Raw genomic sequence first — 17,955 nt, 5'->3', positions numbered from 1 at the left:
ACAGATCACATATGAGACCAAAGGTAATCATCTGAAAATGCTTCTTCACGTATCGTGACCCGCTCATTTTACGCCTATTGCGCAAAGTTTATGCTACATAGTTTGTGTACATGGCTTGAACGCCAGGGTAACACTTCATTGTAGCCCACGTAATGACAGCTTTGATATTTGTAAAACACCCTGCAATAAAATCCCAAACGTAGTGGAAATATTACATAAAGATATTACATAAAATAAGGAAAAAGGAGGGCTTCCCGAACGTTCCGGGAGTCCCAGTAACATCCACTGACTTTACCACAAAGACCAAAGTTTCGGCTTGTGACTCTTAAAGCATGATGGCCTACTGAGAAGCGACGTGGAGTTTTCGAACTTTTTCATTTTTACTTTAAAATATTATGCGCAAAATACATAAACTAACAGGCCTGCAGCATCAAGCAAACAAAACCATCGAATTTTTATGTTAGTAAAAACATTATAAATGAGATTAATATTCATAATTTCTTTGATTTAAAACTCGATAACATCAGATAATGACGATTACCATACTACGCTTACCTTAATGAGTTGACGAGCCAGTTAACTAAAATGACTTCACGGTAACCAATATGAGAATTACAGGAGCCTCACAAAGCAAACACTTAAAGCCCTCAATATTGCACAATTCAGGCATGTATTTCAGCACACTGCATTATTGGACAACTGGGTAGTCCAAGTTCCAACGCTTGTAGACCACGCTGTTAAATCGCCGCACGCAAAAAACGATGGGCCACCAATTTTCCTCCACCCTTGAGTAGTAAATTTAACCGTACTTCATTTTATCGTCTCAAGGCGATTTTAAGGAAATATTGAAAGCTCGCGTGACCGGGCTACGATTGCAGATGACGGTCGAGGTTGTAAATTATGTGAGAGCTAAAATCGGATATGAATCAGAGTATATAGTCATTTGGGTGTATGCGTATTGGATATCTACTTTTGTTCACCCTTGTGTTAAACTCCTTGCCGTAGCCAATATTATAGATTCGATGTTTTTTATCATAGTAATGATATTACATACAGAGAATGATTGGTTTTGACATCCGATCACAGATAATAAATTCCCGTTGGTTATTTCGTGTGAAATTTGGCCGCATCTGTGTATGATGGCTCCTCACAGTGTGTCGCCGAATCTGACGATCGATGCTGTCAGTCCAAAGGATAAAAATACTGTTCCTTGGACTGTTTTGCGAAGTTACAGAAGCGGCGAGCGAATTTTCTTGATTTTCTTTTGTTAGCCAGCAAAATTTCTCGTTATTTACATTGTTGCTGATGACTTGAACTCTAGATTTTCAAACTTTCCAAGTTGTTATGCTTTCAATGCACTTGTCGTTCAAACCGATGGACTTTTCATCACATGTCAGGAGCTTGAACAAATCCAACAAAGTATCATCGGGACTAACGCTGAGCAATGTCTTGGGAACTACAAGGGTTTGATGAAAAGTTTTGAGCCTAACTATGAAGGAGCGATGCCAGATCAATGAAGCTTTGGATGCAAAGCGCGTCGGGTTCGTGGACTTCCTCGAAAAGGGACAAACTATCAATGGAAAGTACTATTCTATCCTATTGAGGCAGTTACGGGAGGATATCAACAAATAACGACGTGGAAAGTTGAGAAAAGGTGTCTTGTTCCATCAGGACAACCCCACAAGTCAGTCATTGCCATGGCAACAGTGCGTGACTGCGGCTTCAAACGCGTTCACACCCACCATACTCTCCTAACCTAGCACTCTCGGACCTTCATCTCTTCCCCAACATGAAGAGACAGTTTAATAGCTGGAAAGCATTTTGACGGGAATGATGACGTCATATCCACCATTTAGGATTTTTTGTCGACCAAGATGAACCTTCTACAAAGGAGGGATCCAAGCGGTGGAGCACCGCTGGCAGAACTGTGTAGACCGGAAGGGGGACTATGTTGAAAAATAAATGAAACTCATTCCAGTAGGACTTCATAGTTAGGCTCAAAACGTTTCATGTAACCCTCGTAATTGATGGCCGTCACGTCGAAAGCTTATGATCAAATTAATACTCATGATGCACCATTAAACTTTTGCGATACAGGAGTATTACTGTGGAAAGTTAACTCCCGTTGCGTTGTACCACATAAAAATATTGACGCTATTCAACTTGCCCTGCCTGATCTCAATCCAGATACCATAATATACATGATGAAACCCCAACCCCGTCCCCCTCTGCATCCCCAACCACCAATGCCCTTATAACAGGATGAGATAGTGAGAATTGTCAAATACGTGCCAACTTTGAACCAAAATTTGCTGCTTGTTAGAGCTACCGTTTGGTCATTATCTCACTATTCCTGGTATGTAAATAAATTACCATTTGCACAGCTGGATATTGACAGGCCGGTAAACCCTTGACTATGTTGAATGCCAGAAATTTCCGGCGCCGTGATGAATTGCTATACACCGTATGTTGAGTTTAATCCGGCAAGATCCCATACATGTCCACAGTATGGTACAACAATTTTGCTACATTCAATAAATGTCACTGCTAGCCATACCACTGTATGCAATCCTATTTATTCAGAGATTTATTGAATTTCTTCTTTTGTGAAACAAGAGTATACGGCGCATTGGAGGGACAGTCAAATTGAGATATGCAAAACAACACAAATTGGTACGAATACTAATATTGGGAAATTGTACTTTTACAGAAGCTTCGTAAAGTGGCCCCTCCCAGCTCCAGTTGCATAATAAAAGAAGCTTCCTTTTATACCTGTATTCTTTCCTTACAATGGAATGTGCGTCAAGGACAGATATTCAGACTCTCAAATTTATACAATATTGTTTTAATCTTACACTTGTTGAGGCTTGTTTGGAAGCTCATAGAGTAATTAAAATTTTCACTTGCTAATTTGGGTAAAATCTAAAATTTTATTTTTCACCATATAGTTAACACAGGGATGGCAGCCATTTTGAATTTCAAGAATCAGTAAATGTTGTGTAATTTGTTTCTCTAGTGCCAAATATTGCATTGTGACTCCTTACCTTTGTTCTTGATTTAGAAAAGGAATTCTTTAAAGTTTCTTTACAGAAAGTTTGAGGAAAAGTGTAAGTCATTCAATTTTAAGGTGAGTACTACTGTAACCATATGCTTGAAATCGCACCTGTGCATTTGTTGTTTTCTGTCACAGGTACTGCGTAAAATTCCAGGGGCACTACAGTTGAGATTTGTTTGGGTTCACTCCATGAATACAATTCTAAATGGCATCACTCAAGATTCTGCCACAGTATCATTAAGTGTCTGTTCGTTTATGTGAATTTTCAGACAGGCAAGTAGGGATCAAAAATGAAGGGGAAGTTAGTCTAAGAAATGGAACATTACATTAGCGTGTGCATTACTTCTTTTCCTTAGTCGCCATGAGTTGGAAGCAACTTGGAAAAATTAAAGGGACAAAGTCACTATTTTTTCAAATCATTATAGTATTTTTGTTTCGAGTGAACAACTTAATTATTCATGTTATTCTGCTCACTAAAACGTACCACTTGTCATTTATTGGATCTCTACCCCCTCCCTGCTTACAGACATAACAATAAATGCTTCAATGACATAAATCTGCTGCTAAATCATCATAACAACAATCTTCCACATTTTCAGGATACCCTAAGAAGGCTCGATGACAGAGTAAAGCACATATATGATGCTCTGCCGATGAAATCACTCTATATTGTGCTTTTTAGTGGGGCAAATGACAAAAGTAAGCCTCCAACGAGTTCCGAGACGGACAGAGTAAACCTTGGAAGGTGTTACATGATGCTAAAATTACCTCCCTTGAACTAGATTTCCTTGGAATGTCGCAAATGTACTAAAGTCGTGAATCATGAAAAAAGAAACTGTTACCAGTCTTTGTAAAACTTTCTACAAGTGGGGGCTCTATCATGTAAATGAATCAACCATATGTTTTCAACTGAAAATTGAAAACTTCATGATAATGCGAAAGTTTCTCAGCACTTAATCCGGTGTATGACCGCTGAGAAGCTTTAAGTATGAACTGTACTTTGTCAAACTTTCACGGCAAATTTGTAGCAAATTTCTCTGGTATCTTAAGTTTGTTGAAACAGCTATGTGATGGCACACTGTTTAATTAAATATTTTGATTAAAGATTTATATATTTTGATAATTTATGCAATTGCCATTATGGAATTTTTTGAAGCTGTGGCATAGTGATATGTCGTGCATGATGGAACAAGCAGTCTTCTGATGATGTGAAACATTTCTTCATAATAATGCGACTGTTGTATGTACCATCGACATTTTCTAAAAATGTGAATCCATGATGGTGGGTATATTTCTTTCTTTCAGTTTTTCTCTTGAAAGTGATGGAATACAGTTTTGGAAGAGAAGAGACTGTTTTTGCTTGTTTGTTGGCATGATGTGTTTTAGCAGAGAGTTCAAATGTCTGGTCGACCTGTGGGTGTGGATCTTACCCGAGATTGTTAAGGCAGTACGTGCCTCAAAACTGAAAGATTTAAACATTCCCAAGGAAAGTTTAACCCATTCGCTTTCATACTCAAGAATAAAATTCAGGGTTCACCATGCAAAATATGGTTCTGGATGAACAAATTACCTGACATATAGTAACGCTTGAATTTCAAAATGGCCGCCATCAATGTATTAACTCTATCGAAAAAAATTAAACCGTCACGTTACGGCAATTTTTGTCATTTTTGGTCAGAAAATTTGTCTCATAAAAACCGCTTTTCTGATAGCTTTGATATTTAGTATACAGATTTATATGAACAAAATGTGATATATACAAATCAAGATGAAATATGAAATTTTGTAATTTTAGGGAAATTTAGCCATTTTTTGTCAAAATATGTGTTTCTCAAATAGTACTGGTCTGACAGCTTTTAAATATGGCATATAGGTTCCTACAGATGGACTAAATGTGATATAGTGAAAGTATGATGAAATCTACAATTATGTATTTTTGGGGCAATTTTTGCCATATCTGATCAAAAAATGTGTTTTTCCAAAACCATTTATCTGATAGCTTTGAAATTTGGTATACAGGTTCCTACAGATGTACTAAATGTGATATATTGAAATTATGATGAAATTTGGAATTTTGTATTTTGGGGGCTTTTGGCAAGCTTGGGTCAAAAATATGTTTCTCCAAAACTACTCTTCTGATAGCCTTTAAATTTCATAAACAGGTTTCTACAGATAAACTAAGAGTGATATATTGAAATTATGATGATACGTGCAATTTTAAATTTTTTGGGTAATTTTTGTCAATTTTTCGTCAAAAAATTTGTTTCTCAAAAACCGTGTATCTCATAGCTTTGATGTTTGGTTTACTGGTTCCAAGGGGTTATTTTAAGTTTGAGTGGTTTGGAGGGGGCAATTTTTGCCGTTTTTGTTCAAAAAAATTTGATTCTCAAAAAACAACTCGTCAGATAGCTTTGGTTGACATGTTCTTAGAGAGATCTTTATGTGATATGTTCAAATTATGATGAAATCTTTCAATTGTGTATTTTTCAGCTATTTTACCATTTTTTGTCTGGCCTTTGAAATGAGCTGTCAAATATTTTACACCTTCTACATCAACACATGTGTCAAAAATAGTTTAAATTCATTACGGAAAATATCTATGCAGCATGAGTGTGAAAATGTCATTGATTATGACAAAGTGATATTTCGGGAAATGCTAATTCAAAATAACATCCTCAACCCTGCCAAACCTCTATGATATCCCATTTAAAATGCTGTAGTATTACCATTGAGATGACACATAAGTTCAAAAGTTAACAATTACAATGCATAAAACTCCTATCCTTGGTAATTCAACTTGCCCTTAAGAGAAACCGATGCAACGCATATAATTCTTGATATCTCATTCGAGTAGGCCAAGAAACTCAAGGAAACAAACTTAATTGGGTACACCTTATTCTATCGCATTGGAAGTTAGTGCCATCAATAATATTCATTGTATAAACTCATCAAAGTAACAATAAATCTACCAAATACGACGCAATGTTTACTTTGCAGCCATATTCAAATAGGACTGTGGGTATGAATACCCAAAGAGCATAAAATCCCTGTAATACATTTTGTACAGTCCCAGTATCTGTTCTGTACTCAGGAGACTAAAATAAATGCTAGTTCGATTGGTACTGCCCGTAGCATGTCCTGCGGTTTTAGCAAAGTCAAGGGTCATATTAAGTGTATCTGAAATATACTGAATGTCAGATTGTAGTGTGTCAATTTTCCCGATAAAATCATACTGTATACCACAAGGAACGCATGAATCGGAATACGTCATCCAGTGACGGTCGTCAATTCTTTTCTTCAGCAAGAAAGTAACAAATTTGTCAAAGGTAAGGTCGCCACCAATGGACCCATTCCGATTTGCGGTGTTTCGTATAGTCTCCCCGTACAGATCAAGATATAATTTCTCAGGCTTTTCTATGAATTTGTCGAGAAATGCCGACAATAATCGTTCAAATGGATGTCGTACGAATACTATTTTAACAAAGTTTTTTAACATGTCCATCTGAGCTTTGGGTTGGTAGTCTGCGAGCAATTTTATCGGTTGTTTATGTACACTCAAGTTTCCCTTATAAGTGCCCGCGAGACTCAAAAATAGTTGTTTCCAATTAGTCGCCCCGACCTTAGCAATGATGCAGAACAAAATTTTGTTCTTTTCATCGACGACAATAACTTTTCTTTTGGGGTTGAGAGGCACCGTTGCACCATTTTGGCTCAAGCCATCCATGCTGCTTTTCAAAGTTTCACACATCATGCTCACTGTCTGTATTCGTTGTTCCTGAATTTCCTCACTGGATAGATAGCCAACAGGCTTGGTCCCGGAAATTTTTACCTGTAACGAGATGTTTGTGAGGACATGAGAAAAAATTCAATTTGTTCTACTGTCACTAAAAGACAGGTTGATGTTGGGACTCGCACAGCATGGCATTTAGCCCTTCAAAGGTCCAAATCCGCGTTATTCAAAGTTGTCTGCTCAAATCAATCAGTCAGTATTATAAAACACCTCATCGGCAGTCTGTGTTCTAATTCGCCAATTGATAGTCACATTGGATGCGTTCTTTCTCTGGTGATCCAAGTAAGCGACGTCATCAGGCATCATTTGTCGGAACTGTTGCCTGCCAGGCATTAGTACCGAAAAGTGATGCCCGCTGACGTAAAAAAAACAAACATTCGCGCATGCGAGAACTGGAATGTAAACAAAGATGTCGTCTGTGGTCGAGCGAAACGATAGTCGAGAAATTTCTCGGTTTATCCTACTTTCTGATGAAGATCTGAATTCTCTGATTTCCAACAAGGACTCCAAACGAACGAAAACAATAATCAAAGGTACTAGGTGCATTGAACGTTTTGCAAAAATTTTGCCACCCTGTCAGGAAAACCTTTTTCTTGCCGAACCACTCCAATATATTACATCTTAAATTCGACAAGTTTTGTGTATAGTACGTTCTTATGCATGGCTACGGATGAGGTGTGTTATAAAACACATATTGACTGGCCGTGAGGGCAACTGCATACGTCTTTAACCCCACGGGCCTGTGAGTCACCCCAAAACAGACTGTTTCCCTCGGCCGAACAGTCTGTTTTAGGGGCAGACTCATAGTCCCTCGGGGTACAGACGTATGCTGTTTCCATCATGACCAGTCAATTTATGTATACTGTTAGCCTGAAAAATCTATCTCTCGAGGGCACTGTCTAAGCGCCCCTTCCCCCAGCGCCCTCGAACGACGGATCTTTCAGTGTGCCCTGAGAAAGAAATTGGATGAATGTGGGCTGAAAACAGTGAAAAGATGGAAGACTCCCGTGAACATGGATGGTGATACAGTTGATACCACTCCCTGAAGTTGATGATAACGAAGACAGATAAGCAGTGGAATATATTGTTCAAATCTCTTGGACTAATCTCACGATTACTGAGTTTTGTTTCCTTCCTTATTGAATAATTCATCTCGATTTTACTGCTGTCCTTCATAGTCAATCTTGGGACTCCTCTTATTGTTGTTCAGTGTTTCCGTCATGAAATTCCAGATGGACCGTAGGAAGATAAATTTATCTTCAGAATGAGTTATTTTCGATATGAGTCAAAACCCTTTGTACTATCGGAAATGTTGTGACGAAGGCAGAGAGAAAGAGAGAGAGAGAGAGAGAGAGAGAGAGAGAGAGAGAGAGAGAGAGGAGAGAGAGAAGAGAGAGAGAGAGAGAGAGAGAGAGAAGAAGAGAGACAGCGAGAGAGAGAGAGCGAGAGAGAGAGAGCGAGAGAGAGAGAGAGAGAGAGAGAGAGAGAGAGAGAGAGAGAGAGAGAGAGCGGACAACTGTGAATACATACAAAGAATCAGCCCTCACCTTGACAGTGCTTTCCGATTGGCTCAGGTAAGTCCAGACGATTCCCATCTTTGAGGACATGACTGCAAGAGACAAGTTGTCGATCTATGAAATATATGAAATTTTCAGTCACAGTAGACGTTCGTTTCAGTCACGATGACGGTATAGTGTGTAATCAAGTTTAGGAAATGGTCCATTTCCCTTAGAGAATGCTTTGTAGAACTATTTGACCCCTGAAATATTACCCGCGTCAATTTTGGCATCAGAGTTCATCGGTTGCGCCTAACGGTTTTCAAATAATACTAAACACGATTTTAAACCTTCACATCCCCCATTTCAGTTCTATCTGAAAAAAAAAAACATTAGTCTCAATGGTGATGCAACTGAGAGAAATTTTAAATCTTTCTGTCAACAACTTATGGACAAATCCAAGTTGTTTTGTATTGCCAGCATGTCATTCTATTCACAAAATTTTAGCTGCATTATTTAGTAACATTGAAATCTCAAAGGTATTTATGGTGCTAACGACAAATTATCGATGTGTAGCTCCAAACAGTGTTAACTTTTTAATCATAATATAATTGTATGATGTCACTCACATATAGTTTGCATCAGTGTCAGCAAGGCCTGGAGAAATCCATATCGTAAGGGTATAATTTCAATAATCAAGTGATTGTTAAATTCAAGGATGTCAGGTTTAATTTTGTTTTTGAGACATTGGCCTGTTAAGGTTAAGTGACACTTACATAGTACTGTGAATTGTGTTATCAAAACGATGATGATAACTGTTACGCATAGACGACTGATCTTCATCTTCCACTGACAGTTCTTTTTCTGAGAGAGAGAGAGAGAGAGAGAGAGAGAGAGAGAGAGAGAGAGAGAGAGAGAGAGAGAGAGAGAGAGAGAGAGAGAGAGAGAGAGAGAGAGAGAGTGTAAATAGAAAGTTCACAGTTCACAACAGGGGAAACAACCATGGTTTATTATAGATTTTTCCAAACGTAGTGGGAATTATTGCATATATGATTCATAATTAATAATGAGGAAAATGGACAGTTTCCTTGACGTTCCGAGGTAACACGTATACAATCGGCGTTGGCCAATAACCCATCCCGGCCGTCATAAACTACCGACATAGGCATTTATATCTCACTATGGCAAGAATATTCATATTTCATTAATACTGATTTCAAAACCATTGATTTTTTAAGATAATTACTTGAAAACAGGGTTTGCCTTGTAACACTCTAACACTCTTCCAAGGAGAGCAATATTCTGTGTGTTCGCCAAGGACTTCTGGCAAATAAGACAGACTACAGAATACAGGTTCGGGCATGAAATTCGCAACTCCAGTAGCAAGCGTGAATTGTTAGGAAGCAAAAGTGTCGACGCATATCAGATATCAGATATCAGACCAAAGATAACCATCTGAAAATATTTCTTCGCGTATTGTGACCCGCTTATTTTACGCCTATTGCACAAAGTTTGTGTTACATCGCTTGTGTACATTGCTCGGACGCTAAGGTAACACTTCATTGTAGCCCACACTAATGACAGCTTTGGTATTTTTAGAACACCCTGCTATAAAATCCCAAACGTAGTGGAAATATTGCACATAAGGCTAAGGATTAATAATGAGGAAAAAGGAGGGCTTCCCGAACGTTCCGGGAATCCAAGTAATATCCATTTACTTTACCATAACAAAGACCACAGTTTCGACTTGTGACTCTTAAAGCATGATGGCCTGCTTAGAAGCGACGTGGAGTTTTCGATTTTTTTATTTTTACTTTAAAATATTATGCGCAAAATACATAAAATAGCAGGCCTGCAGCATCAAGCAAACAAAAGCAACAAATTTTTCTGTTAATAAAAACATTATAAATGAGATTAATATTCATAATTTCTTTGATTTAAAACTCGATAACATCAGATAATGACGATTACCATACTACGCTTACCTTAATGAGTTGACGAGCCAGTTAACTAAAATGACCTTACGGTAACCAATATGACAATTACAGGAACCTCACATAGCAAACACTTAAGCCTCGATATTGCACAATTTTGGCATGCATTTCAGCACACTGCATTATGGGACGACCGGGCAGTCCAAGTTACAACGCTTGCAGACCACGCTGTTAAATCGCCGCACGCAAAAAGCGATGCGCCACCAATTTTCTCTCTCGAGTAGTGAATTTAACCGCACTTCATTTTATCGTCTAAAAGTGATTTTCAGGAAATATTGAAAGCTCGTGTGACCGGGCTACGATTGCAGATAAGGGCCGAGGTTGTAGATGATGTGACAGTGTAAATCGGATAGGAGTCAGACTACATATGTATAGTCAGTTGGGTGTAAGCGTATTGGACATCTACACATTTAATTTGATCAGGTGTTGTTCCTGGACAGATTGCCGTAGCCAATATTATATATTCGATCTTTTTATCATAGTTATGATATTACAAACAGAGAATGATTGGTTTTGACATCCGATCACAGATAATAAATTCCTGTTGGTTATTTCATGTGAAATCTGTGCATGAAGGCTTCTCACAATGTGTCGCCGAGCCTGACGATCGATGCTGTTAGGGAAGAGGAAAAATACTGTTCCTTTGACTGTTTTGCGAAGCTACAGAGGAGGTGAGCGAATTTTCTTGATTTTCTTTTGCGAGCCATCAAAAGTTCTTACTATTGATATTGTTGCTTATGACTAGAGCTCTAGATTATACAAACTTTCAAAGTCGTAATGCTTTCAGTGCACTTGTCGTTCAAACCGATGGACTTTTCATCACATGTCAGGAGTTGAACAAATCCAACAACGTATCACCCAGACTAACGCTGAACAATGTTTTTGGAACTACGAGGGTTAGATGAAAAGCTTTGAGCCTAACTATGAAGGAGAGATGCCAGGTCAATGAAGCTTGGGATGCACCGGGCGTTGTGTTCGTGGACTTCCTAGAAAAGGGACAAATTATCAATGGAGAGAACTATTCTATCCTGTTGAGGCAGTTATGGGAGGCTATTAAAAACAACGAGGAAAGTTGAGAAAAGGTGTCTTGTTCCATCAGGACAATGCTCCACCCCACAAGTCAGTCATTGCCATGGCAACAGTGCGTGATTGCGACTTCAAACTCGTTCCACACCCACTATACTCTCCTAACCTAGCATTCTTAGACCTTCATCTCTTCCCGAACATGAAGAAACAGTTAGCTGGAAAGCATTTTGACGATGATGATGACGTCATATCTGCCGTTCAGGACTTTCTTGACGACTAAGATGAAACCTCCTACAAAGCTGGGATCCAGGGATCACCGCTGGCAGAAGTGTTTGGACCGCAAGGGGGACTGTGTTGAAAAATAAATGGCATAGAAACTAATTCCAGTAGGACTTCATAGTTAGGCTCAAAACTTATCATCAAACCCTGGTAATTGATGGCCGTCACGTCGAAAGCTTGTGATCAAATTAATACTCATGATGCACCATTAAACTTTTGTGATACATTAGTATTACTGTGGAAAGTCAACTCCCGTTGCGTTGTACAACGTAAAAATAATGATGCTATTCAACTTGCCCTGCCTCTCAATCCAGATAACATAATATACATGATGAAACCCAACCACCTACATCCCCGACCACCAACGCCCATATAACAGGATTAGACAATGGAATTGTCAAATACGTACCAACTTTTTCACGAAAATTTGCTGCTTGTTGGAGCTACCGATTGGTCATTATCACAGTATTCCTGGTATGTAAAGAAATCCAAATAATCTCACCTGGCCTTACCATTTGCACAGTCTGATATTGACAGGCCGGTAAACCCTTGGTTATGTTGAGTGTCAGAAATTTCCAGCTCTGTGATGCACTACTATATACGGGTTCCGGCAAGATCCCATACATGTCCACAGTACAGTACAGTACAAGAATTTTGCTACATTGGTGCTAACCAAAGGGTTAAATTCAATAAATATCATTGCTAGCCATACCATTATATGCTATCATATTTATTCAGAAAGGCATTGAATTTCTTTTTTTCTTTCTTGATATAAGAGTATACAGTGTATTGGAGGGGCGGTCAAATTGAGATATGCAAATCTACACATATTGGTATGAATACTAATATCGGGAAATTGTACATTTACAGTGACCTCTCCCGAGTCCAGGTAAAGAGTAAAAGAAGCTTCCTTCAATTCCTCAAAGTGGAATACGCCTCAGGGACAGATATTCAAACACTCAAACTGATATAATTACATTGTTTTAATCAGCCAGTTGTTGAGGCTTGTTTTGAAACTCATAGAGTAATTAACATTTTCACTTGCTTATTAGGGTAAAATCTAAAATTTAATTTTCCCGTTATAGTTAACACAGGTATGGCAGCCATTTTGAATTTCAAGAATCAGTAAATGTTGTGTAATTTGTTTCTCTAGTGCAAAATGTTGCACAGTGACTCCGGCTTTTTATTCTTGATTTAAAAAGGGAATTTTTAAAGTTTCTTTACAGAAAGTTTCAGGAAAAGTGTAAGTCATTCAGTTTTGAGGTGTGTACTATTGTAACCATATGCTTGAAATCGCACCTGTACATTTGTTGTTTTCTGTCACAGGCACTGCATAAAATTCCAGGAGCACTACAGTTAGGAAGATTTGTTTGGGGCCACTCCTTGAATACAATTCTAAATGGCATCACTCAAGATTCTGCCACAGTATCATTAAGTGTATGTTCATTGATGAGAATTTTCAAACAGGCATGCAAGTAGGGATCAAAAATGAAGGAGAAGTTAGTCTAAGAAATGGTACATTACATTAGCGTGTGCATTACTTCTTCTCCTTACTGTAATGGGAATAAGGGGATTTCCGCAAATGCTGACAGCCATGAGTTGGAAACAAGGTGGAAAATTAAAGGAACAAAGTCACTGTTTTTTCAAATCATTATAGTAGTTTTGTTTCGTGTGAACAACTTCATGTGTACTTAACTATTCATGTTGTTCTGATCACTGAAACGTACCAATTTTCTTCATTATATCTACTCCCTCCCTGCTTACAGATATAACAATAAATTCTCCAATGACATAAATCTGCTGCTAAATCATCACAACAAAAATCTTCCACATTTTCGGGATACTCTGAGAAGGCTCGATGACAGTGTAAAGCACATATATGATACTCTGCCGATGAAATCACTCTATATTGTGCTATTGAGTGGAGAAAATGACCAAAGTAAGCCCCAACGAGTTCCGAGACGAAACCAAAACCATAGTGGAGGGTGTTACATGATGCCAAAATTACCTCCCTTGGATTAAACTTCCTTCGACGTGGCAATGTACCAAATTTGTGAATTATGGAAAAAATCTGTTATCAGTTTTTGTAAAACCTCTACAACCGGGTGCTCTATCACGTACAGGAAACAACCATATTTTTAACTGAAGTATGTGAAATTTTCTCAGCTGTTAATCCACTGTATGATTGCTGAGGAGCTTTAAGTATGGACTGTATTTTGTCAAAATTTCCCAGGCAAATTTGTAGCAAATAATTCTCAGGTACCTTAAGTTTCTTGAAACAGCTCTGTTATGGTATCCTCTTCAATTAAATATTTTGATTGAAAGTTTATGCTATTGAAATATTTGTGCAATGCATTTATTGAATTTTAGAAATTGTGGCAAAGGTGATGTGTCGTGCATGATGGAACAAGCAGTATTCTGATCAGGTAAAGGATTTGTTCATAATAACTGCGACTGTTGTATTTTCCATCGACTTTTTCTGTAAATGTGAATCCATATGGTGGGCGTATTTATGTCCTTCCGCGTTTTTCTCTTGGAAGTGATGTAATAGAGTTCAGGAAAAGCAGAGATTGAATACAGTTCAGGAAAAGAAGAGAAGAGATTGAATACAGTTCGGGAGAAGAGGAAACTTCTTGTTGCATGGTGTGTTTTTAGCAAACAGTTTAAATGTCTAGTTGACCCTTGGACGTGGAACTTATATCAGATTATTAAGACAGTGCGTGCCTCAAAGCTGGAAGATTTTAACGTTTGCTCAAACCTTTCTCAAGGATAGTTTAACCCATTTGCTTTCAAACTAAAGAATAAGATTTAGGGTTTACCATACAAAATTTGGTACTGGATGAACAATGTTCCTGATAAATAGTGACACTTGAATTTCAAAATGGCCGCCATCAGTGTATTGACTCTATCGAAAAAAATAAATTGTCACAAAAATGATATGTTGAACACTTAAGTTTCAAAATGAGTCCATAGAAGCGGTAGCATAATTCTTTAATGTTAGATTATTTAGAAATTCCCCTGATCTCACTTTCAAGACTTACTTTACAATGACAAAGCGGAATCTAAAACTCACTAACACCTCTTTTGAGAAATCTACATGCCCATAATGATAGGAAGAATTGATCTCTATCCCTTCAGTGAACTGATAGTCTTCTATGTACAACCCTGAAAATGCATTTTGCAGAAAATAAACACCTTTAAAACACTTTTTTATTAATAAGGTATACATTAAAGTTTTGTTCCGTGATATAATGCAGAGCAGTGAACAAAGAAAGTTTTTTCTCAAACTTTTGTTTGTTAAGCCCTTTTGCATCGCACCAGAGCTTCATCGATCTTGACATTCAGTAAAATAAATATCTATACAGCGAAAGTGCGAAAATATCATTGATTATGACAAAATGATATTTCGGAAAATGCTAATTCAAAATAACATCCTCAACCCTGCCAAACCTCTTGGATATCATTTGGTTTAATCCCATTTCTAATGCTCTACTATTACCATTGTGATGACACAAAAGTTCAAAAGTTAAAAAGTACAATGCATAAAACTCCTGTCCTAGATAATTCAACGTGCCCTTTAGAGAGACCGATTCAACGCATATAATTTTTGACTGCTCTTTTGAAAAGGCCAAGTAACTCATGGAAACAAAGTTACTTTGGTTCACCTTATTCTATCGCGGGGGGGGGGGGTTAGCAGCAATAATATCAATTGTATGACATTTAAAAGTAACAACAAATCTAACAAATGCGACGCAACGTTTACTTCGCAGCCATATTCAAATATGACTGTGGGTATGAATATCCAAAGAGCATAAAATCCCTGTAATACATTTTGTACAGTCCCAGTATTTGTTCTTTACTCAGGAGACTATAATAAATACTAGTTCGATTGGTACTGCCTGTAGCGTGTCTTGTGGTTTTAGCAAAGTCAAGGGTCATATTAAGTGTATCGGAAATATACTGTATGTCAGATGTAGTGTGTCAAATTTCCCGATAAAATCATACTGTATTCGACAAGGATCGCACGAATCACAATACGTCATCCAGTGACGATTCTCAATTCTTTCCTTTAGCAAGAAAGTAACAAATTTGTCGAAGGTAAGGTCACCACCAATTGACCCATTCCGATTTTCGGTGTTTCGTATAGTCTCCCCGTACAGACCAAACAATTTTTTTTCGGATTCTTCTATGAATTTGTCAAGAAAGGCCGACAGTAATCGTTCAAATGGATGTCGTACGAAGACTATTTTAACAAAGCTTTTTAACATATCCATCTGAATTTTGGGTATGTAGTCCGCGAGCAATTTTATCGGTTGTTTATGTACACTCAAGTTTCCCTTATAAGTGCCCGCGAGACTCAAAAATAGTTGTTTCCACTTAGTCGCCCCGACCTTAGCAATGACGCAGAGCAATATTTTGTACTTTTCATCGACAACAATAACTTTTCTTTTGAGGTTTAGAGGCACTGTTGCACCATTTTGGCTCAAGCCATCCATGCTGCTCTTCAACGTTTCACACGTCATGTTCACTGTCAGTATTCGTTGTTCCTGAATTTCCTTCGTGGATTGATAGCCAACAGGCTTATTCTCGGAAAAGTTTACCTGTAACAAGATGTTTGCGAGGACATGACAAAAAAATTCAATTTGTTCCACTGTCCCTAAAAGACAGGTTAACGTTGGGACTCGCACAGCATGGTATATAGACCTTCAAAGGTCATAATCCGCGACATTCAAAGTTGTCCCGTCAAATCAATCAATCAATCAGTACTGTTAGCCTGAAGCATCTGTCGCTCGAGGGCACTGTCTAAGCGGGCCCCCATTCTGCGCCCTCTAACGACGGATATTTCAGTGTGCTCTGAGAAAGAGATTTGTGTCAAAACGAAAGACTGTGGGTTTCTGCCAGTAAAATAGGAGACACCCGTGAACATGAATGGTGATACAGTTGATACCACTCCTTTAAATCGATGATAACGCATTGAGAAACAAGAGTCTGTCAACTACGGTTTACAGAAGAAAGATATGAGCTTTGTTTCCTTCCTTACTGAACAATTCATCTTGATTTTACTGCTGTCCTTCATAATCAATAAAAAGAAATATGATCATACGAAACGATGAATCGGTCTTGGGACTCCTCTCATTGTTGTCCAGTGTTTCTATCATTAAATTTCAGATGAATGGACCGTAGGAAGATAAATTTATCTTTAGAATGAGTTATTTTTGAAATGAGTCAAAACCCTTCGTACTTTCGGAAATGTTGTGACGAAGGCGGAGAGAGAGAGAGAGACAGAGACAGAGACAGACAGACAGAGAGACAGAGAGAGAAGAGAGAGCGGACAACTGTGAATACATACAAAGAATCAGCCCTCACCTTGACAGTGCTTTCCGATTGGCTCAGGTAAGTCCAGACGATTCCCATCTTTGAGGACATGACTGCAAGAGACAAGTTGTCGATCTATGAAATATATGAAATTTTCAGTCACAGTAGACGTTCGTTTCAGTCACGGTGACGAGATAGTTTGTAATCAAGCTGAGGAAATGGTCTATTTCCCTTAGAGAATGCTTTGAAGAATCTTGTGAACCCTGAAATATTACCCGCGTCAATTTTGGCATCAGAGTTCATCGGTTGCGCCTGACGGTTTTCAAATAATATGAATACGATTTAAACCTTCACATTCCCCATTTCAGTTCTATCTGAAAAAAAACAAACATTAGTCTCAATGTGAAACGTAGAGAATTTTAAATATTTCTGTCAACAACTTATGGACAAATCCAAGTTGTTTTGTATTGCCAGCATGTAATTCTATTCACTAAATTTTAGCTGCTTTATATAGTAACATTGAAATTTCCAAGGTATTTATGGTGTTAACGACAAATTATCGATGTGTAGCTCCAAACAGCGTTAACTTTCTAATCATAACTTTACATTGTATGCTGTCACTCACATATATTTTGCATCAGTGTCAGCAAGGCCTGGAGAAATCCATATTGTTAACAAAGGTATAATTTTAATAATCAAGTGATTGTTAAATTCACGGATGTCAGGTTTAATTTTGTTTTGAGACTTTGGCCTGTTAAGGTTAAGTGACACTTACATAGTACTGTAAATTGTGTTATCAAAACGATGATGATAACTGTTACGCATAGACGACTAATCTTCATCATCCACTGACAGTTCTTTCTCTGAGAGAGAGAGAGAGAGAGAGAGAGAGAGAGAGAGAGAGAGAGAGAGAGAGAGTTTTTTTGAGTTTTTCACAATGTCTTTAATACTCAACATTGCTTATTAAAATTACATATCACTATAATATTACATTGCACA

General features: G+C 37.9%; 1 protein-coding gene across 1 annotated transcript; it reads right to left on the bottom strand.

Moving 5' to 3' along the window:
- Positions 1-3,589: 3,589 nt before the first annotated feature.
- On the bottom strand, positions 3,590-9,244 carry LOC139151165 (carbohydrate sulfotransferase 11-like). Its single transcript, XM_070723760.1, has 3 exons — positions 9,118-9,244; positions 8,393-8,454; positions 3,590-6,884 (listed from the first exon to the last, which is right to left on the bottom strand). The coding sequence occupies exons 1-3, from the start codon at positions 9,182-9,184 to the stop codon at positions 6,042-6,044; spliced, it is 972 nt and encodes a 323-aa protein (XP_070579861.1). The 5' UTR covers positions 9,185-9,244; the 3' UTR covers positions 3,590-6,041.
- Between the last annotated feature and the right edge of the window lie 8,711 nt (positions 9,245-17,955).

Source organism: Ptychodera flava, chromosome 15 (assembly GCF_041260155.1).
Source record: "Ptychodera flava strain L36383 chromosome 15, AS_Pfla_20210202, whole genome shotgun sequence".
NCBI lineage: Eukaryota > Metazoa > Hemichordata > Enteropneusta > Ptychoderidae > Ptychodera > Ptychodera flava.
This window is presented reverse-complemented; position numbering and strand designations above follow the sequence as displayed.

What these genes read in the sequence shown, in the direction of transcription:
- LOC139151165 (XM_070723760.1), bottom strand. Translation starts at nt 9,184, where the DNA reads ATGAAGATCAGTCGTCTATGCGTAACAGTTATCATCATCGTTTTGATA. An exon ending in AACACAATTCACAGTACTAT is followed by an intron (nt 8,455 to 9,117) that starts GTAAGTGTCACT and finishes TGTCTCTTGCAG; the next exon opens with TCATGTCCTCAAAGATGGGA. An exon ending in AATCGGAAAGCACTGTCAAG is followed by an intron (nt 6,885 to 8,392) that starts GTGAGGGCTGAT and finishes ATCTCGTTACAG; the next exon opens with GTAAAAATTTCCGGGACCAA.